Source organism: Cherax quadricarinatus, chromosome 9, assembly GCF_038502225.1.
Source record: "Cherax quadricarinatus isolate ZL_2023a chromosome 9, ASM3850222v1, whole genome shotgun sequence".
NCBI lineage: Eukaryota > Metazoa > Arthropoda > Malacostraca > Decapoda > Parastacidae > Cherax > Cherax quadricarinatus.
The window spans coordinates 53,522,901-53,547,176 of NC_091300.1; the positions used below are offsets into that span (position 1 = coordinate 53,522,901).

Consider the following 24,276-nt stretch of genomic DNA (forward strand, 5'->3'; position numbering starts at 1 on the left):
GGTCCATGGGCTGCAGGAGAGGAGTGGTATTAGGAGGCAAGAACTTGACTTTGATAAAACTCAAGTCCCTCGCAATTCACTCTGGCACTCTGAAGGATCAGCAGGAGCATTGTCTCATACCATGAGGAACTTGAGGTCCAATTTACTTTCCAGGAGGTAATTTTTCACAGTGGGGCGAAACACATGACAAAACCAATCATAGAAAATGTCTCTAGTAACCCATGACTTACTGTTTGCCCTCCACATTAAACACATATTAGCCTTGACGACATTGTTTTTCTTGAACACTCTGGTAGTTTCTGAGTGATACACAAGTAGAGGCTTCACTTTGCAATCCCCACTAGCATTACATAAGAACATAAGAAAGAAGGAACACTGCAATAAGTCTGTTGTCCCATACTAGGCAGGTCCTTCACAAATGCAACCCACTAACAGAATAACTGCTACACCATGTGCTAGCCCGATTCATATCCAACCCCTCTCACTCATGTATTTATCCAACCTAAATTTGAAATTACTCAAGGTTTTAGCTTTGATCACCCTACTAGGCAGACCATTCCACTCATCAACTACCCTATTACCAAACCAATATTTTCCTTTATCCTTTCGAAATCTAAACTTGACTAATTTGAATCCATTATTGCGGGTTCTCTCCTGGAGAGAGATATCCTCAAAACCTAATTATATCCCCTTAGTTAATGCCCATCTTCCACTTATACACTTCAATCATGTCTCCCCTCATTCTTCATTTTACAAGCGAGTGTAATTTAAGGGACTTCAATTTCTCTTCATACGGAAGATTTCTAATGCAATGAATTAATTTTGTCATTCGTCGCTGAATGTTTTCTAACGAATTTATATCCATTCTGTAAAATGAAGACCAGAACTGAGCTGCATAATCTAGGTGAGGCCTTACTAATGACGTAAAGAGCTGAAGTATAACCGCTGGACTTGTGTTGCTTACATTTCTTGATTTAAATCCCAGCAATCTATCTGCCTTATTACACACGCTTAGGCACTGCTGTCTTGGCTTAAGGCTGCTGCTTACCATAACCCCCAAATCCTTTTCACATTCTATGCGGCTAAGTTCAACATCATTAAGCTGGTAGGTGCTAGGGTTATGAACATTACCGAGCATTAGAACTTTACATTTGCCTACATTGAACTACATCTGCCACTTTTCTGACCACGAATTGAGTTTGTCTAAATCCTCCTGAAGTTCCAAGACATCAACATCTGCATCGATTATCCTACCTATTTTCGTGTCAGCAGCAAATTTGCATATGTCACTAGTAATTCCCTTGTCAAGGTCAATTAAATATATTATAAATAACAATGGGCCTAAAACTGATCCCTGCAGAATACCACTTGTTACAGATCCCTACTCAGATTTAACTCAATTTATGCACACTCTTACTTCCTATTTGTGAGCCATGACTCGATCCATGACAGCACTTTTCCCCCAGTGCCATGAGCAGCCACTTTCTTCAACAGTCTCTGATGTGGTACTCTATCAAAAGCCTTACTAAAATCTAAATAAGCAATATCGAATTCTTTATCCTGATCAACGGCCTCAAAAGCTTTGCTGACGAAGGTTAATAAATTAGTTAGGCAGGAACAGCCCCTGGTGAATCCATATTGAGTATCATTAATCAAATTATGCCTATCGAGATGGCTTCTTATATTATCAGCTATAATTCACTAATTTGCCCACAATTGAGGTCAGGCTTATTGGGCGGTAATTTGATGGTAACGACTTGTCCCCTGCTTTAAAAATAGGAATTACATTAGCCATCTTCCATATATCAAACACTACACCTGTTCGAAGAGATAAATTAAAAATATTAGTTAAAGGTTCACAGAGGTCCATTTTGCATTCCTTAAGAACCCTTGAAAAAACCTCATCAGGACCAGGCGATTTATTTTGCTTCAAACGGTCAATTTGTTTGATAACCATTTTGCTAGTGACTGTGATATTACATAATTTTTCTTCTTCCACAGTGTTCAGAAAACTCTCATACTGACAGCCCTCTTCGTTACCCCAGTCCACAGATGACAATTGTTCTCTAAGCCCATTGTAATCTGCTAAGCGAAAATCTGGGACGGTTACTGAGTTATCCCTACTATCATACTTCCATTCAATGCTAAAAGTAATTGATTTATAATCGCTTGTGCCGAGTTCCTCTGTAATTTGTAAATTACACCTACCATCTGACTTACGACCTGCTCGACATACGTCCACTCGACTTACAACCGTGCATCTGGCAGCTGGGCTGGGCCGGCTGATGCACACCACTGTACAATATTTGACAATACTCGCGGCGGCAATGCATCATGCAGGCAGCATCAGTTTGAGTAGCCCTGCCCTATCAGCAGCATCATACTGTATTAACTGTACTAACTGGACAGTAAATTTCACCATGGCCCCTAAGATGAAGTCTGAATCTTGCACTGGAGATTGTGGCAAGAAAGGCTCTTACTCTCGAACTCTCTATTTGTTTTCACTGTTGCACATAAACCTGTCTGTATCTGTCTGCCTGTATATCTGTCTGTATCTCTGTGTGTCTGTCTACTAGTGTGTCTGTCTTTCTGTCTACATGTGTGTTTGTCTTTCTGTCTACCTGTGTGTCTGTCTTTCTGTGTGTCTGTCTTTCTGTGTGTCTGACTTTCTGTGTGTCTGTCTTTCTGCCTACCTGTGTGTCTTTCTGTCTACCTGTGTCTGTCTTTCTGTCTACCTGTGTGTCTTTCTGTCTATCTGTGTCTGTCTTTATGTCTACCTGTGTCTGTCTTTATGTCTACCTGTGTCTTTGTCTTTCTGTCTACCTGTGTGTCTTTCTGTCTATCTGTGTCTGTCTTTATGTCTACCTGTGTCTGTCTTTATGTCTACCTGTGTCTGTCTTTATGTCTACCTGTGTCTGTCTTTATGTCTACCTGTGTCTTTGTCTTTCTGTCTACCTGTGTGTCTGTCTTTGTCTGCTTGTCTGTCTCAGAGCCACTCATTAAGAGTGTACTTGGTCTTGAAGATGCCATATTAATAATGATAATAACAATAATAATCACTGAGGCGCATTAAATGTGTATAAAACGTTAATATAGACATTTTGCTTAATCCATCTATGATTTTTTTTTCAAATTTATATAATAAACATGCTACATAACATATAAATTAACAAATATGAGATGTTTTTCTGGTCGGCTTGACAGTGAACAGGAATCATTCGTGTCGGGGCTGGTAACAACAACAACAACGTTTGTTTACATAACTCGTGAACATTCTACATTCTCATTCTCTCTCTCATTTATTCATTTAATCTTGTTTACTCACTTCTCACTCTACATTAAAACTACAGATATTTTAAGGTAAGTAATGAGTGGACACGATTATTATATTATAGCTTAATAATATTAATATTAATATTAGTACATATGTATTATTGTAATAATAATTATTATTATTATTATTAATTTAGGGCACTGGAGCACAGATCCACTGTAGAGCACTTTGTCTGGATTTTTTGGGTTATCCTAGGTAATTTATAATATGTATGATGACTTGACTTATGTGTGCCAGTGAGAGAGAGAGAGAGAGAGAGAGAGAGAGAGAGAGAGAGAGAGAGAGAGAGAGAGAGAGAGAGAGAGAGAGAGAGAGAGAGAGAGAGAGAGAGAGAGAGATGTACAGAGATGTACAGAGATGTACAGAGATGTACAGAGATGTACAGAGATACAGAGATGTACAGAGATGTACAGAGATGTACAGAGATACAGAGATGTACAGAGATGTACAGAGATACAGAGATGTACAGAGATGTACAGAGATGTACAGAGATACAGAGATGTACAGAGATGTACAGAGATGTACAGAGATACAGAGATGTACAGAGATACAGAGATGTACAGAGATACAGAGATGTACAGAGATACAGAGATGTACAGAGATACAGAGAGACAGCCACATTTGGCCAGCCAGTCAGCCAACTACCCACCCACCCATCCAGCCACCCACCCATCCAGCTACCCACCCACCCATCCACCCAGCCACCCACCCATCCAGCTACCCACCCACCCACCCACCCATCATCCAGCCATCCACCCACCCATCCAGCCACCCACCCATCCAGCCACCCACCCATCCAGCCACCCAGCCATCGAGCCACCCACCCACCCAGCCACCCACCCATCCAGCCACCCACCCGGCCAACCACAGACCCGGCCACCCAGCCAGCCAGCCGGATACGTATTACACGTATTCCAGAGTTGTTTCTCTTTACTTAGGGTATAGGTTATACAACATTCTGGCAGGATGACACTACCAGTGTTATTCTCCCATTCCACTGTGTCAACAATACATAAAGATAATAGTAACATATACTGTATGCGATGTAAAATTTACAATACATATCACTACCATGTATACATTATATACAGTACATAAATAATTAAAATACAACAACAGAAGTGATGAATGGCTTGAAAAACCGACAAGTTGAAGATTGAGACACTTATGCCGCATATGAGAATCTTTATTCAGGAAACGTTTCGCCACACAGTGGCTTCATCAGTCCAATACAAAGAGGAAGGCGTAAGGAGAGGAGGAGTTTGAGGTAATCAGTCCCTCAGCCTGGAGTCGATGTGTTCAGTCCATCAATCTTGTAGAATGTACAGCATAGGGCCGTAGACGTGGCTTATATACTGTAGTGAGGTGAGGTGAAGCAGTCGGATGGTACCACTATGACCCCGCCTCCGACTGCTTCACCTCACCTCACTACAGTATATAAGCCACGTCTACGGCCCTATGCTGTACATTCTACAAGATTGATGGACTGAACACATCGACTCCAGACTGAGGGACTGATTACCTCAAACTCCTCCTCTCCTTACGCCTTCCTCTTTGTATTGGACTGATGAAGCCACTGTGTGGCGAAACGTTTCCTGAATAAAGATTCTCATATGCGGCATAAGTGTCTCAATCTTCAACAACAGAAGTAAATTATGGTAAAAAGAATGATTGTACATTACATTACAGTATTATGTAGGTAGTTTATATAGGAAAGTTTTGACATTATGCCCTACCCAATATGTCAGCAATTTTCAAAGGTTCGACTTACGTCCATTTCGACTTACGACCGGTTGGTCGGAACCAAGCTTGGTCGTAAGTCGGATGGTAGGTGTATTAACAAGGGTTTCCTTGTTTACCAGAACCAAATCAAGCAGGTTATTTCGCCTTGTAGGTTCTGTCACAAACTGCTTCAAAAAACAATCCTGAACTACTTCTAAGAAATCATTTGATTCTAAATTCCCAGTCAAGAAATTCCAATCAATCTGACTAAAGTTGAAGTCCCCTAGAATTACTACGTAATCATGCCTTGTGGCCTTAACAATTTCCTCCCATAGTAGTCTCCCTTGGTCCCTATCTAAGTTTGGGGGACAGTATATCACACCTAAAATCAATTTTTCGTGTTTCTCTGAAAATTCTATCCAAAGAGAGACTGCATGTGTTATTTCAGATTTTATACCCGTTTTTATGCAACGGTTCAAGCGATCTTGGGTATACAGTACCACCCTACCCCCCTTCCCGATGCTTCTGTCTACTTGGAACAATTTAAAACCCTGTATGTGACATTCAGCAGCCATGTCCCAAATTTTCGTACTGAACCACGTCTCAGTTCAAACAAATACATCAGTGTTACCTGCACTAGCACTAATCTCATCTCGTCCATCTTGTTCCTAGCACTACGACTATTTGTGTAATATATATTTAAGGAGCCTCCTTTCTTTTTACCCTTCCTGCTCCTTTCTGTTCTTCCACTATACCTATTACTGTCCTCGTTACTATTAAGATTTATAATTTCAAAGCCTAAATCCTCATTTCAACACTTTTTATTTTCCATTTCTAAACCCATACCTCTAACTAGTCCTAGTTTAAAGTCCTAACAACACTCTCAACTGAGCCAGCTAGAAAACCCACACCTGCCCTGGATAAGTGAACCCCATCCCTGGCATACATATCATTATGGCCATAGAAGTGGTCCCAGTTGTCGATGAATGGTATTGCATTATTCTAACAGTGTTTGTCCAGCCAACAATTAATACCAATTGCTCTGGACAACCATTCATTTCCAACACCCCTTCTTGGCAAAATGCCACATATAACCCCCCCCCCTTCTTTCTAATTGTCTATTGCTGTCCTGTACCTTCTAACTAAATCCTCATTTCTACGCTTGCCTACACCATTGCCACCAACACTGAGGCAGATAATAGGACTGACCCCATTACCGTTCATGATGTTGTCAAGCTAGCTAACAATATCCTCCATCCCAGCCACAGGAAAGCAAACCCTCTGTCTCCTACTCCTATCCTTCAAGCAGAAGGCCCTATCTATGTACCTAGAGTTACCCTGTCTTTCATAGGCTTGTGTCCTGGCAGTGCTTTTTCCTCCTGTGTAATGTAGGTCCTGTTTGGCATTTTCTTCCAAACAGGCCTGTTTTGTCACAACTGAACACTTGTTCGGGTTTTAATTTTTCAGTGTCTATGTACTCCTTGAATTCCTGCACATATTTTTCAGCTGCTGTCTTGTCCAAACTGGCAGCCTCTTCATGCCTTACCACACTGTGTATGCCACTACAATTCTTAAATCTCTCAAACCAACCTTTGCTGGCCTTAAATTCAATAACATCACCACTAGTTGCAGGCATTTTTTTAATTAAATCATCATGTCTTGCCTTTTCACATATGACTGATTGAGAAATACTATCTCCTGATATTTGTTTTTCATTTATCCACAACAACAACAGTCTCTCAACATCTTCAAGTATTTGCAATCTCTGTTTCAAAAACATACTTACATCTTTCGCAACAACAGCTTCCTTGATTGCCTTTCTGTTGGCCAAGATAGTAGCGATGGTTGACTGGGGTTTGTTATACAACCAGGCCAGCTTCGAGGCATCTCCTTCTTCATTTTGATTGTAATTCTCACCCTTTTTACCACGGGGTTGGCACTAGAAGCTTTCTTTGGGCCCATGGTGGCTTATTTAGCAGTTACAAGCACTAAAAACACTGGAATAATACAATATATACTGAATATATGTGTGGAACTGACCACACTGGCTTGTAAACAATGGCACAATAACTGAAGGCAGGGCAGCTGAGGTGCGCTCAGGCCAGACGGATGCGTGGACGTGTTCGAGACGAATGTTGTTAGTTGAGTTTTTCATCATTGGTTGGGCCAAAATTTTTACGCTCAAACGCATCATTAGGCAATTTTATCGTTAGATGATGCCATCGTTGGTCAAGGGCCCACTGTATTATCATGTGGTTTTTATTGTTGTATTTTCATTTTTTGGCCTCATTTGATAGAATGTAAAGTATATTACAGAAATAGATGTGATTTTGATTGGTTTCACAACAAAAAGTACCTTGAAATTGAGCTCATATTAGCAGAAATGTTCAATTTTTGCCAATGTTCAAGAGTAAACAAATGACATCAATGTCCAGTATGTGTCCAACTGGCCAGTCTAATATGCAGTCACAAATGGGTTGATATTATTTATACAATTATTACAATAATGTAATGGATTGCATAACTTAGTAAATCTTGTATTTTTTTGTGAATAAAAATTCAAAAGTGGAGAGCAAGAGTAATATAAGAGGGGCCTGGAGCTGTGACTAATGAACAGAAAAAATGCTATTTTAGTGCCAGGAATGTTTGCATTGTTTATTCTGGACATATTTTGAACTTGGCATCTTCTGAATTGTGTGAAATTGGCCAAATTACAGATTTCTGACCACTTTATTGGGTAGCTGGAATAGGTGAATGGGCAGTTTCTTGTGCTCAATCAACAGAATAGAAGGAATACTAGTGAAATAGCTATGAGTTTGGTACACTGGAATAATGGAATGGGCCAAAAATAGAGCATAAAATGGGTGAAATTGCCGATGCATAAATATCGCTGTTGGGCTAAGTATATTCTAACTTAACCACTCCGTAATCCAGCAAAATCACTAATCTAGCACCCTACATGTCCCGATGATGCTAGATTATTGATGGTCAACCTGTACCAGTGTTGTGTTAGACTAGTAAAGGCAGATTACAAACCTGTGATGATCTTGACAACATATGCTGCCACTTGAGGCTGGGATCCATGCTTCTTACATACACAACTCACAACTTCAAAACCATCTTGAATGTTCTCATAGTTATAGCTGCACTTAAACAATGACTCGACAAACATTAACATCTGAAAGGAAAAACAAAAGAATAAAATAAGAGAAAGTTGATGGTGCTGAGTGCAACATAACACTGTTACCGGAACAATTCTGAGTGCAGCATAACACTGTATGTTACTGGAACAATACCAAATGCAACATAACACTGAGGCTTCACTGAATGATGGGACTGTAGTGAAGTTTCACTGAATGATGGGGCTGTAGTGAAGCTTCACTGAATGATGGGGCTGTAGTGAAGCTTCACTGAATGATGGGACTGTAGTGAAGTTTCACTGAATGATGAGACTGTAATAAAGTTTCACTGAATGATGGGACTGTAATAAAGCTTCACTGAATGATGGGACTGTAATAAAGTTTCACTGAATGATGGGACTGTAATAAAGTTTCACTGAATGATGGAACAGAGGTATCCCTGTATTCCATAATACAGGTCCTCAGTGTTACACTGTATGTTACTGGAACAATACTGAGTGCAACATAACACTGTTACTGGAACAATACTGAGTGCAACATAACACTGTTACTGGAACAATACTGAGTGCAACATAACACTGTTACTGGAACAATACCGAGTGCAACATAACACTGTTACTGGAACAATACTGAGTGCAACATAACACTGTTACTGGAACAATACTGAGTGCAACATAACACTGTTACTGGAACAATACCGAGTGCAACATAACACTGTTACTGGAACAATACTGAGTGCAACATAACACTGTTACTGGAACAATACTGAGTGCAACATAACACTATGTTACTGGAACAATACCGAGTGCAACATAACACTGTTACTGGAACAATACTGAGTGCAACATAACACTATGTTACTGGAACAATACTGAGTGCAACATAACACTGTTACTGGAACAATACCGAGTGCAACATAACACTGTTACTGGAACAATACTGAGTGCAACATAACACTGTTACTGGAAGAATACCGAGTGCAACATAACACTGTTACTGGAACAATACCGAGTGCAACATAACACTGTTACTGGAACAATACTGAGTGCAACATAACACTGTTACTGGGACAATACCGAGTGCAACATAACACTGTTACTGGAACAATACCGAGTGCAACATAACACTGTTACTGGAACAATACTGAGTGCAACCTAACACTATGTTACTGGAACAATACCGAGTGCAACATAACACTGTTACTGGAACAATACTGAGTGCAACATAACACTGTTACTGGAACAATACCGAGTGCAACATAACACTGTTACTGGAACAATACCGAGTGCAACATAACACTGTTACTGGAACAATACCGAGTGCAACATAACACTGTTACTGGAACAATACTGAGTGCAACATAACACTGTTGCTGGAACAATACTGAGTGCAACATAACACTGTTACTGGAACAATACCGAGTGCAACATAACACTGTTACTGGAACAATACTGAGTGCAACATAACACTGTTACTGGAACAATACCGAGTGCAACATAACACTGTTACTGGAACAATACTGAGTGCAACATAACACTGTTACTGGAACAATACCGAGTGCAACATAACACTGTTACTGGAACAATACCGAGTGCAACATAACACTGTTACTGGAACAATACTGAGTGCAACATAACACTGTTACTGGAACAATACCGAGTGCAACATAACACTGTTACTGGAACAATACTGAGTGCAACATAACACTGTTACTGGAACAATACTGAGTGCAACATAACACTGTTACTGGAACAATACCGAGTGCAACATAACACTGTTACTGGAACAATACTGAGTGCAACATAACACTGTTACTGGAACAATACCGAGTGCAACATAACACTGTTACTGGAACAATACCGAGTGCAACATAACACTGTTACTGGAACAATACTGAGTGCAACATAACACTGTTACTGGAACAATACCGAGTGCAACATAACACTGTTACTGGGACAATACCGAGTGCAACATAACACTGTTACTGGAACAATACCGAGTGCAACATAACACTGTTACTGGAACAATACCGAGTGCAACATAACACTGTTACTGGAACAATACCGAGTGCAACATAACACTGTTACTGGAACAATACCGAGTGCAACATAACACTGTTACTGGAACAATACTGAGTGCAACATAACACTGTTACTGGAACAATACCGAGTGCAACATAACACTGTTACTGGAACAATACCGAGTGCAACATAACACTGTTACTGGAACAATACCGAGTGCAACATAACACTGTTGCTGGAACAATACTGAGTGCAACATAACACTGTTACTGGAACAATACCGAGTGCAACATAACACTGTTACTGGAACAATACCGAGTGCAACATAACACTGTTACTGGAACAATACTAAGTGCAACATAACACTGTTACTGGAACAATACCGAGTGCAACATAACACTGTTACTGGAACAATACCGAGTGCAACATAACACTGTTACTGGAACAATACCGAGTGCAACATAACACTGTTACTGGAACAATACCGAGTGCAACATAACACTGTTACTGGAACAATACTGAGTGCAACATAACACTGTTGCTGGAACAATACCAAGTGCAACATAACACTGTATGTTACCAAACAATACCAAATGCAACATAACACTGCTCCTGGAACAATACTGAGTGCAACATAACACTGTTACTGGAACAATACTGAGTGCAACATAACACTGTTACTGGAACAATACTGAGTGCAACATAACACTGTTACTGGAACAATACTGAGTGCAACATAACACTGTATGTTACTGGAACAATACCGAGTGCAACATAACACTATGTTACTGGAACAATACCAATTGCAACATAACACTGTTGCTGGAACAATACCGAGTGCAACATAACACTATGTTACTGGAACAATACCAAGTGCAACATAACACTATATGTTACTGGAACAATACCAATTGCAACATAACACTGTTGCTGGAACAATACCGAGTGCAACATAACACTGTATGTTACTGGAACAATACCAAGTGCAACATAACACTGTTGCTGGAACAATACCGAGTGCAACATAACACTGTATGTTACTGGAACAATACCAAGTGCAACATAACACTATATGTTACTGGAACAATACCAATTGCAACATAACACTGTTACTGGAACAATACCGAGTGCAACATAACACTGTATGTTACTGGAACAATACTGAGTGCAACATAACACTGTATGTTACTGGAACAATACTGAGTGCAACATAACACTGTATGTTACTGGAACAATACCGAGTGCAACATAACACTTTATGTTACTGGAACAATACCGAGTGCAACATAACACTGTATGTTACCAAACAATACCGAGTGCAACATAACACTGTATGTTACTGGAACAATACTGAGTGCAACATAACACTGTTCCTGGAACAATACTGAGTGCAACATAACACTGTTCCTGGAACAATACTGAGTGCAACATAACACTGTTACTGGAACAATACTGAGTGCAACATAACACTGTTACTGGAACAATACTGAGTGCAACATAACACTGTTACTGGAACAATACTGAGTGCAACATAACACTGTTACTGGAACAATACTGAGTGCAACATAACACTGTTACTGGAACAATACTGAGTGCAACATAACACTGTTACTGGAACAATACTGAGTGCAACATAACACTGTATGTTACTGGAACAATACTGAGTGCAACATAACACTGTTACTGGAACAATACTGAGTGCAACATAACACTGTTACTGGAACAATACTGAGTGCAACACTGTTACTGGAACAATACCGAGTGCAACATAACACTGTTACTGGAACAATACCGAGTGCAACATAACACTGTTACTGGAACAATACCGAGTGCAACATAACACTGTTACTGGAACAATACTGAGTGCAACATAACACTGTTACTGGAACAATACTGAGTGCAACATAACACTATGTTACTGGAACAATACCGAGTGCAACATAACACTGTTACTGGAACAATACTGAGTGCAACATAACACTATGTTACTGGAACAATACCGAGTGCAACATAACACTGTTACTGGAACAATACCGAGTGCAACATAACACTGTTACTGGAACAATACCGAGTGCAACATAACACTGTTACTGGAACAATACCGAGTGCAACATAACACTGTTACTGGAACAATACCGAGTGCAACATAACACTGTTACTGGAACAATACTGAGTGCAACATAACACTGTTACTGGAACAATACTGAGTGCAACATAACACTATGTTACTGGAACAATACCGAGTGCAACATAACACTGTTACTGGAACAATACTGAGTGCAACATAACACTATGTTACTGGAACAATACTGAGTGCAACATAACACTGTTACTGGAACAATACCGAGTGCAACATAACACTGTTACTGGAACAATACTGAGTGCAACATATCACTGTTACTGGAAGAATACCGAGTGCAACATAACACTGTTACTGGAACAATACCGAGTGCAACATAACACTGTTACTGGAACAATACTGAGTGCAACCTAACACTATGTTACTGGAACAATACCGAGTGCAACATAACACTGTTACTGGAACAATACTGAGTGCAACATAACACTGTTACTGGAACAATACCGAGTGCAACATAACACTGTTACTGGAACAATACCGAGTGCAACATAACACTGTTACTGGAACAATACCGAGTGCAACATAACACTGTTACTGGAACAATACTGAGTGCAACATAACACTGTTGCTGGAACAATACTGAGTGCAACATAACACTGTTACTGGAACAATACCGAGTGCAACATAACACTGTTACTGGAACAATACTGAGTGCAACATAACACTGTTACTGGAACAATACCGAGTGCAACATAACACTGTTACTGGAACAATACTGAGTGCAACATAACACTGTTACTGGAACAATACCGAGTGCAACATAACACTGTTACTGGAACAATACCGAGTGCAACATAACACTGTTACTGGAACAATACTGAGTGCAACATAACATTGTTACTGGAACAATACCGAGTGCAACATAACACTGTTACTGGAACAATACCGAGTGCAACATAACACTGTTACTGGAACAATACCGAGTGCAACATAACACTGTTACTGGAACAATACTGAGTGCAACATAACACTGTTACTGGAACAATACTGAGTGCAACATAACACTGTTACTGGAACAATACCGAGTGCAACATAACACTGTTACTGGAACAATACTGAGTGCAACATAACACTGTTACTGGAACAATACCGAGTGCAACATAACACTGTTACTGGAACAATACCGAGTGCAACATAACACTGTTACTGGAACAATACTGAGTGCAACATAACACTGTTACTGGAACAATACTGAGTGCAACATAACACTGCTACTGGGACAATACCGAGTGCAACATAACACTGTTACTGGAACAATACCGAGTGCAACATAACACTGTTACTGGAACAATACTGAGTGCAACATAACACTGTTACTGGAACAATACCGAGTGCAACATAACACTGTTACTGGAACAATACCGAGTGCAACATAACACTGTTACTGGAACAATACTGAGTGCAACATAACACTGTTACTGGAACAATACCGAGCGCAACATAACACTGTTACTGGAACAATACCGAGTGCAACATAACACTGTTACTGGAACAATACCGAGTGCAACATAACACTGTTGCTGGAACAATACTGAGTGCAACATAACACTGTTACTGGAACAATACCGAGTGCAACATAACACTGTTACTGGAACAATACCGAGTGCAACATAACACTGTTACTGGAACAATACTGAGTGCAACATAACACTGTTACTGGAACAATACCGAGTGCAACATAACACTGTTACTGGAACAATACCGAGTGCAACATAACACTGTTACTGGAACAATACCGAGTGCAACATAACACTGTTACTGGAACAATACCGAGTGCAACATAACACTGTTACTGGAACAATACTGAGTGCAACATAACACTGTTGCTGGAACAATACCAAGTGCAACATAACACTGTATGTTACCAAACAATACCAAATGCAACATAACACTGCTCCTGGAACAATACTGAGTGCAACATAACACTGTTACTGGAACAATACTGAGTGCAACATAACACTGTTACTGGAACAATACTGAGTGCAACATAACACTGTTACTGGAACAATACTGAGTGCAACATAACACTGTATGTTACTGGAACAATACCGAGTGCAACATAACACTATGTTACTGGAACAATACCAATTGCAACATAACACTGTTGCTGGAACAATACCGAGTGCAACATAACACTATGTTACTGGAACAATACCAAGTGCAACATAACACTATATGTTACTGGAACAATACCAATTGCAACATAACACTGTTGCTGGAACAATACCGAGTGCAACATAACACTGTATGTTACTGGAACAATACCAAGTGCAACATAACACTGTTGCTGGAACAATACCGAGTGCAACATAACACTGTATGTTACTGGAACAATACCAAGTGCAACATAACACTATATGTTACTGGAACAATACCAATTGCAACATAACACTGTTACTGGAACAATACCGAGTGCAACATAACACTGTATGTTACTGGAACAATACTGAGTGCAACATAACACTGTATGTTACTGGAACAATACTGAGTGCAACATAACACTGTATGTTACTGGAACAATACCGAGTGCAACATAACACTTTATGTTACTGGAACAATACCGAGTGCAACATAACACTGTATGTTACCAAACAATACCGAGTGCAACATAACACTGTATGTTACTGGAACAATACTGAGTGCAACATAACACTGTTCCTGGAACAATACTGAGTGCAACATAACACTGTTCCTGGAACAATACTGAGTGCAACATAACACTGTTACTGGAACAATACTGAGTGCAACATAACACTGTTCCTGGAACAATACTGAGTGCAACATAACACTGTTCCTGGAACAATACTGAGTGCAACATAACACTGTTCCTGGAACAATACTGAGTGCAACATAACACTGTTCCTGGAACAATACTGAGTGCAACATAACACTGTTACTGGAACAATACTGAGTGCAACATAACACTGTTACTGGAACAATACTGAGTGCAACATAACACTGTTACTGGAACAATACTGAGTGCAACATAACACTGTTACTGGAACAATACTGAGTGCAACATAACACTGTTACTGGAACAATACTGAGTGCAACATAACACTGTTACTGGAACAATACTGAGTGCAACATAACACTGTTACTGGAACAATACTGAGTGCAACATAACACTGTTACTGGAACAATACTGAGTGCAACATAACACTGTTACTGGAACAATACTGAGTGCAACATAACTTAATAAAGGAGTTAAATACATTAGGTCTCCACTTTACAGTGTTTCAAGTTACGGCATTCCGCTAATACAGAAGTTTCAAATTATGACCAAAACTCGCTATATGGCTCCCACCACCTGACTCTCAGCCTTTACTCAGAGCATTATTCCTTCTAAAAACGGTGTTACATGAGAATGGGAGTGTTGCTCTATATTTTTTCTACTTTACCAACTTGTACACTATGTAAGGTGTTTGTAATATGGTATAAGCTTCACAAACAAAGAAATGAATGTGAATCAACTATGACCAGATGCATTAGTCTACTTGTTTACAGACTCTGCATCTCTTTCTTCTATCATTTACTTGTTCTCTCTCATTTATTTGTTTTATTTTGTTTACTCACCTCTCACCCTACATTAAGACTAGAAATATTTTAATTAATGAGTGTAATGAGTGTGTATTCTACTTTTTATTGTTTTGTTATGCCTAGTTTTATTCCTAACTTAACCCTTTCAGAGTCGACAGGCCCTCTCCCAAACTTGTTCTCAGGGTCGAAAAATTTTCGAAAAAAAAAAAAAAAATCTTATGAAATGATAGAGTATATTTTTGTGAGCATTATAGGCCAAAAAAAAAAAAAAAAAAAAATTTGTGATCAATACTTACCGAGATATGGAGGCGTGAAGTTGACAGAAAGCGAGCCGCTTATGGCAACATCGCCAACTGCCGGTCATGCGGAAATAGATTATTCATTTTTTCCTACGTTTTTCTTTTATTTTTTAACATTTTATTTTTTCCAGTAACTTTTATGGCCTGTGAGGCCAATATAAGCCATGTTGTGGATATATACACTCGTTGTATGGTACACATGGAGCAGGGAGAGTGAGGACCTAGTAGCAATCGGTGAAGAGTCGGGGCCAAGAGCTGAGTCTCGACCCCTGCAACCATAATTAGTAAAGTACAATTAGGTGAGTACACAGTAACTGCACAAGCATTGACAGGTGAACATTTTCACCTATTTTAGTCACATATTATTGCCCAGAAATATATACAGTGGACCACCGAGTTTCATGATTAATCCGTTCCAGAGAGCCTGCTGAAAGTCAAAATTTCCAAATGGCGAAACCATTTTCCACATAAGAAATAACAGAAATAAAATTAATCCATTCAATACACCCAAAAATATTAAAATAAATCTTTTTTTTTCAAATTAAATAAAGATTTACATACTGAACACAATGAGAAGTCAAGTACATGCATATTAAAAATAACAACAACATTACACTTACCTTTACTGAAGACTTCTGGGTGGATGGAAGACGGGAGGAGGGGGATAGGAGGAAGGTGTACATTACTGTTTGGAAGGAGAATCCCCTTCCATTAGGACTTCAGGTATGAAGTCCTTATCTGGGGTTACTTCCCTTCTTTGTTTTTTAATGACACTGGCACTGGGAACAACTTGAGAGTCACTGGAACCCTGTCGCACAAAATACTGTCCAGAGAGCTCTGTTTCTGGCATTTCTTTAAGATTTGTCTGAAGTGGGACACAACACTGTCATTGTACATGCTGCCAATATGGCCTGCAATAGCTTTGCTAGGGTGAAGTTCATCCATAAATGTTTGCACTTCAGTCCACTTTGCACAAATGTCCTTAATCTTTGAAGAAGGCACCTTCCTCCATCTCTCTTCATCCTCCTCCTCTGCAGCAGTTTCCTGAGCTGTGATCTGTTGCTGTTGCAGATGAAGCTCTTGCAACTCTTCAGTGGTTAGCTCTTCCCTGTGGTCCTCCACCAACTCTTCCACATCCTCACCACTCACCTTCAACCCCATGGACATCCCCAGTGCCAAAATAGATTCCACAACTGGCATAGGCTCCTTAGGGTCAGCCCCAAACCCTTCAAAATCCCTCTCTTCTACACATTCTGGCCACAATTTTCTGCAGAGTTCAAAGTCCTGGAAGTCACTCCCTCCCAAGACTTACCTATAAGGTTTATGCAATGGAGGATATTACAGTGATCTTTCCAGAACTCTCTTAGGGTCAATTCTGTGTCTGAGGTCACTTCAAAGCACTTTTGAAACACTGCTTTTGTGTAGAGTTTTTGAAGTTTGAAATGACCTGCTGGTCCATGGGCAGGAGGAGAGGAGTGGTATTAGGAGGCAAGAACTTCACTGTGATGAAACTAAACTCCTCCACTATTTGCTCTTCCAAGTCTGGAGGATGAGCAGGAGCACTGTCCATTACCAGGAGGCACTTGCGTGACAGTTTATTTTCCAGGAGGTATTTCTTCACATTGGGGCCAAACACTTCATTAAACCAGTCTAGGAAAATATCCCTTGTGACCCATACCTTACTGTTAGCCTTCCATATCACACACAAATTACTCTTGGCAACACTGTTTTTCATAAGAACATAAGAACATAAGAATGTAGGAACACTGAAGAAGGCCTACTGGCCCAAACGAGGCAGGTCCTTATCAAAACGACATCTACCTAAAGCTACTCAAGAAATAACTCCCGTACCCCTTGACACCAATCAAACCCAGCCCCTCCCACTCATATATTTGTCCAGTCTCTTCTTAAAGCTACCCAAGGTCCTAACCTCTATCACCCCACTGGGAAGACTGTTCCACGCATCTACAACTCTGTTAGAAAACCAGTACTTACCTATGTCCTTTCTAAATCTAAATTTATCCAACTTAAATCCATTATTCCTGGTTCTTACCTGGTTCGACACCCTCAGTACTTTATTAATGTCTCCCTTGTTTATGCCCGTCATCCACTTATACACTTCAATGATATCTCCCCTCATTCTACGCCTCTCCAGAGAGTGGAGATTTAAGGCTTTAAGTCTATCTTCATACGGGAGGTTCCTTACACAGTAAATCATTTTAGTCATTCTTCTCTGTATGTTCTCTAATGAGTCTATGTCCATCCTGTAGTAAGGGGACCAAAACTGAGCAGTATAATCTAAATGAGGCCTCACTAGTGATGTATAGAGCTGTAAAATAACTTTTGGACTTCTGTTACTTATACTTCTTGAGATAAATCCAAGTAATCTGTTGGCCTTGTTGCGCACACTGAGGCACTGCTGTCTTGGCTTTAGATTTCTGCTTACCATGACTCCCAAGTCTTTTTCACATTCTGTATGACCAAGCTCTACTTCACCTAGATTATAGCTTCGAGGGTTATTTTCATTACCAAGGGCAAGTACCTTACACTTATCCACATTAAACTTCATCTGCCATTTCTCAGACCAAGACATTAATTTGTTCAAATCGTCCTGTAGTTCATTGATATCCTCCTCAGAGTGAATTATACGGCCTATCTTTGAATCATCAGCAAACTTACTCATGTCACTAGTAATCCCTTCATCAAGGTCATTAATGTAAATTATGAACAAGAGAGGGCCTAAAACTGATCCTTGTGGAACGCCACTAGTGACTAATCCCCATTCAGATTTCACTCCATTAATGGTAACTCTCTGCTTTCTATTGGTAAGCCATGCCTCAATCCATGCTAGAACTTTACCTCCTATACCATGAGCTGCCACTTTTCTTAAGAGTCTCTTGTGAGGTACTCTGTCGAAGGCTTTACTAAAATCCAAATAAACAATATCATATTCCTTATCACTGTCAACTGCCTCAAATGTTCTATTGAAGAACGTCAGTAAGTTTGTCAGGCAGGAACGACCTCTCGTGAATCCATGCTGAGATTCATTTATCAAGTTATGCTCTTCAAGGTGACTTCTGATAATGTCAGCTATAATTGATTCTAATAACTTGCCCACTATAGATGTCAGGCTTATTGGACGGTAATTTGAAGGAGTGGACTTATCCCCTGATTTGAATATAGGAACCACATTAGCCATCTTCCACATCTCTGGCACAACACTGGTAAGGATGGACGCATTGAATACACTCGTTAATGGCTGACTAAGCTCCATCTTGCATTCCTTAAGTACCCTTGAAAACAACTCATCGGGTCCCGGGGACTTATTTTGTTTCAGTTTGTCTATCTGTTTAATAACCATGTCCCTCGTGACAGTAATATTAGTTAACTTAAATTCATCAGGAACTAAATAATTGTTAATTACTGGAATCTCATTTACATCTTCCTGTGTAAAAACTGACAAAAAATAGTCATTAAATAAGGAACACATTTCCAGTTCATTATCCGTCAGCTGTCCATTCCCAGATTTCAGAGGTCCTACTTTTTCCTTCACCTTCGTCCTATACACTTGAAAGAACCCCTTTGGATTAGTCTTTGATTCATTAGCGACTCTAATTTCATAGTCACGTTTAGCCTTTCTAATCGCCTTTTTTACTTCTCTTTTAAGCTGAACATATTGGTCAGTAAGGTTAACCTCTCCTCTTCTGATGCGCCTATAAATTCCCCTTTTCTCCCCTAATAGATGCTTTAGCCTCCTGTTAACCCATTTGGGATCATTATTATTAGACCTAATTTCTCTCTGGGGAATGTATATACTCTGGGCACTGTGTACATTATTAAGAAAACAATCATAAAAGCAGATCCCTTCATATTCATAAGTATGATTATCGTCAATAAAATCATTAGCTAGATAACCCCAATCAAGATTAGACAGATGTTCCCTAAGTCCATTATAATCAGCAGAACGAAAATCGGGGATTTTTACTGTATTATCATTATTCTTGCATTCCCAATTAATGCTAAAGGTGATGGATTTGTGATCACTTGCGCCAAGCTCTTCAGTGATCTCCAGATTATTCACGAGTGTTTCCTTATTTGACAAGACTAGGTCTAGCAAATTATTACCCCTGGTAGGTTCAGTTACACTCTGTTTCAGAAAACAGTCCTGAACTGTTTCCATGAAGTCACTGGACTCTAGATTACCTGTCAAAGAATTCCAGTCAATTTGGCTAAAGTTAAAGTCCCCTACTATGACTACGTTACTGTGTCCAGAAGCCCTAACAATTTCGTCCCAAAGAAGTCTCCCTCTATCGTGATCCAAGCCTGGAGGTCGGTATATTACACCTAGAATTAGTTTTTCTTGACCCTCCACGAACTCTACCCAAACAGACTCTGTTACTGCTCCATCTATTTTTATACCTGTTTTTATGCAACAATTAATATTTTCTCGAACATACAATGCAACTCCTCCCCCCTTCCCATTACATCTATCCACATTGAATAACTTAAATCCCTGAATATTACACTCAGCAGTCATATCCCGACTCTTTAAATCATACCACGTTTCAGTTAATGCAATGATATCAAAGTTCCCAGCACATGCTACCAAACGTAGTTCATTAATTTTATTTCTTGCACTTCGACTGTTAGCATAAAATACCATCATATGTTTTTTCTTCTGCACATTTTTCCTATTCATCTTTGTTTTTACACAATTTCTGAAATTATCATTACCCAGAGTTACTCCATGACAGTTACTATTAAGATTCTTAATATCAGAGCATAAGTCAATATATCCATACTCATTATTAATCATTTCTAAACCCATACCTCTAACTAATCCTAGTTTAAAGTCCTAACAACCCCCTCAACTGAGTTAGCAAGAAAACCCACACCTGCCCTGGATAAGTGAACCCCATCCCTGGCATACATGTCATTTCGGCCATAGAAGTTGTCCCAGTTGTCAATGAATGGTACTGCATTATCCTTACAGTGTTTATCCAGCCAACAATTAATACCAATTGCTCTGGACAACCATTCATTACCAACACCTCTTCTTGGCAAAATGCCACATATAACAGGGCGCCCCCTTTCTTCCTAATCATGTCTATAGCTGTCCTGAACTTTCTAACTAAATCCTCACTTCTACGTTTGCCTACATCATTGCCTCCAGCACTGAGGCAAATAATAGGATTGATCCCATTACCGTTCATGATGTTGTCAAGCCGGCTAACAATGTCCTCCATCCCATCCCCAGGAAAGCATACCCTTTGTCTCCTACTCCTGTCCTTCAAGCAGAATGCCCTATCCATGTATCTAACCTGGCTATCCCCAACAACAACAATATTCTTACCTTCCTTGTTGTCGTTCGTCGTGACGATCCCAGTAGTAGACTCACATTCGTCGGGTAGCACCGAGAATGCGTTGGAGGTTTCCACGGGAGTTTCCACAGCAGTCTCTTTCTTCTTCATCGTTTCTGGCTTTCCATTCGTCTTCTTGATCGTCAACTTCGTTGTCCCCTGCTGTCCAGCCACTGACCACGATCCCTTCTTGACCTGAGGACTCGAAACAGGAGGACTACTACGAATCCTCTTGTTTTCCTCGGTCAATCGCCGTATCTCCATCTTCGCTGCCCTCAATTCTTCCTTAAGTTGCTGGTAAAGTTGCTCGATGGAGGGCATCTTGGTTCAGTCCACGGGAGCAAACAAGACACTTCTTCACAGAGTTAAGTATAGGTCAGCACTCAAAGTACAGGTCACCACTCAAGAGCACACAAACAGGTCTTCACAGAGCTAAGTACACGTCACCACTGAGCTAAGTACACGTCGCCACTCGAAGCTAAGTACACGTCACCACTGGTAAGTACACGTCACCACTGGGATTTTCAGAGTGATACACCAGTAAAGGCTTCACTTTGCAATCCCCACTAGCATTACTACAAAACATGAGAGTAAGCCTATCCTTCATAGGCTTGTGTCCTGGGAGTGCCATTTCCTCCTGCGTGATGTAGATCCTCTTTGGCATTTTCTTCCAAAAGAGGCCTGTTTCATCACAATTAAACACTTGTTGGGGTTTGAATTCTCCAGTGTCTACGCACTCCTTAAACTCCTGTACAAGCTTCTCAGCTGCAATTTTGTCAGAACTAGCAGCCTCACCATGCCTTATCACACTGTGAATGCCACTACGCTTCTTAAATCTCTCAAACCAACCTTTGCTGGCCTTAAAATCAAAAGCATCACCACTTGTTGCAGGCATTTTCTTTACAAGATCGTCATGCAACTGCCTTACCTTTTCACATATTATCGAATGCGTACCACTATCTCCTGCTAACTGTTTTTCGGGAATCCACACCAACAATAACCTCTCCACTTCTTCAAGGATTTGTGATCTCCTTTTTGTCAGCATATCTACCCCTTTTGCAACAACAGCACACTTTATTTCCTTTCCTTTCGCCACGATCGAAGTGATGGTTGAATAGGGTTTGCCAAACATCCTGGCAAGCTCTGTAACACGCACTCCACTCGCATATTTTTCAATGATTTCCTTCTTGAATTCGATTGTGTTCCTCACTTTCTTTACAAAAAGGCTTGCACTAGCTTTCCTTGGGCCCATGCTGACTTATTTAGCAGTTGCAATCACAAAAAACAAGGGATTATTACATATAAACCCACGGGGTGATGGTCATGTGTTGGCAAACAATGGCACACTGAGTGTGAATGGTATGGGAGACTGGCTTTGTGTGCGTGGTGACGAGCGGACGGTTACCAGATGGTTACCGAATCACTAGTCTAATCATGAACCGCGAGGCCAAATTTTGTCGAAAAAACTTGCCAAAAGTCGGATTTCGTGAAAGTCGATGCTGCCGAAACTCAAGGGCCCACTGTACATAGTATTTATAGGTCCCAGCAATGTTTGGTGGGGAAGGGAGTGTGGATTTGTGTAAACAACATGGCTGGCTGGCCAGTTGGCCTGCTGGCTGATTGGCTCTGTCTGTCTCTGTCTCACAGGTACACATAAATACAGTGGACCCTCGCATAGCGCTATTAATCCATTCCTGAGAGCTCAATGTTATGCGAAATTATCGTTATGGGAATTAATTTTCCCCATAAGAAATAATGGAAATCAAATTAATCCGTGCAAGACACCCAAAAGTATGAAAAAAAAAATTTTTACCACATGAAATATTAATTTTAATGCACACAAACTGAAGAAGACATGCACAGTTATATGACACTTACCTTCATTGAAGATCTGGTGATGATTGATGGGATGGAAGGAGGGGAGTGTGTTGATGGTCTTGGTGTTTAGAAGGGGAATCCCCTTCCATTAGGACTTGAGGTGTCAAGTCCTTTTCCGGGGTTACTTCCTTCTTTTAATGCCACTAGGACCAGCTAGAGAGTCACTGGACCTCTGTCGCACAACATATCTGTCCATAGAGGCCTGTACCTCTCGTTCCTTTATGACTTTCTATCCTTGGTGGCTAACCCTCCGGGGTTAATCGTTTCTCGGTAATTGTTTCACGTTAAGCCACACCAACAACACTCTCTCCACATCGAGTAATACAGCTGATGGTGGTGCAGCAACAACAACAGCTGACTGTGGTGCAGCAACAGCTGACCATGGTGCAGCAGCAGCTGTGGTGCAGCAACAGCTGACCATGGTGCAGCAGCAGCTGTGGTGCAGTAACAGCTGACCATGGTGCAGCAGCAGCTGTGGTGCAGCAACAGCTGATTGGTCCAATAACAGCTGACCGTGGTGCAGCAGCAGCTGACTGTGGTACGATAGTATTTATCACCCTTTTTACCACAGGGTTGGCACTAGAAGCTTTCTTTGGGCCCATGGTGGCTCATTTAGCAGTTACAAGCACTATAAATAATGGAATAATACAAAATGTATCAAATGTATGCATGCAACCGGCCACCCTGGCTTGTAAACAATGACGGCAAGGCAGGCACTCAGGCTGGACGGACAGGTTCGGGACAGGTTCGGGACGAGTCATGTTCAGAAACAGCTGATGGTGGTGCAACAGCAGCTGACCGTGGTGCAGCAGCAGCTGACTGATCCAGCAGCAGCTGACTGA

At 40.5% G+C, this 24,276-nt stretch overlaps 1 protein-coding gene across 4 annotated transcripts in view; it reads right to left on the reverse strand.

The window, feature by feature from the left end:
* The window catches only part of tefu (Serine/threonine-protein kinase tefu), an 844,515-nt gene that overhangs the window by 531,578 nt on the left and 288,661 nt on the right, over nt 1-24,276 (reverse strand). For all 4 annotated transcript variants that reach the window (XM_070083426.1, XM_070083425.1, XM_070083427.1 and 1 more), the window contains exon 22: nt 8,093-8,234. In XM_070083426.1, coding sequence (XP_069939527.1) covers nt 8,093-8,234 — 142 coding nt within the window. The remainder of the gene's footprint in view (nt 1-8,092; nt 8,235-24,276) is intronic.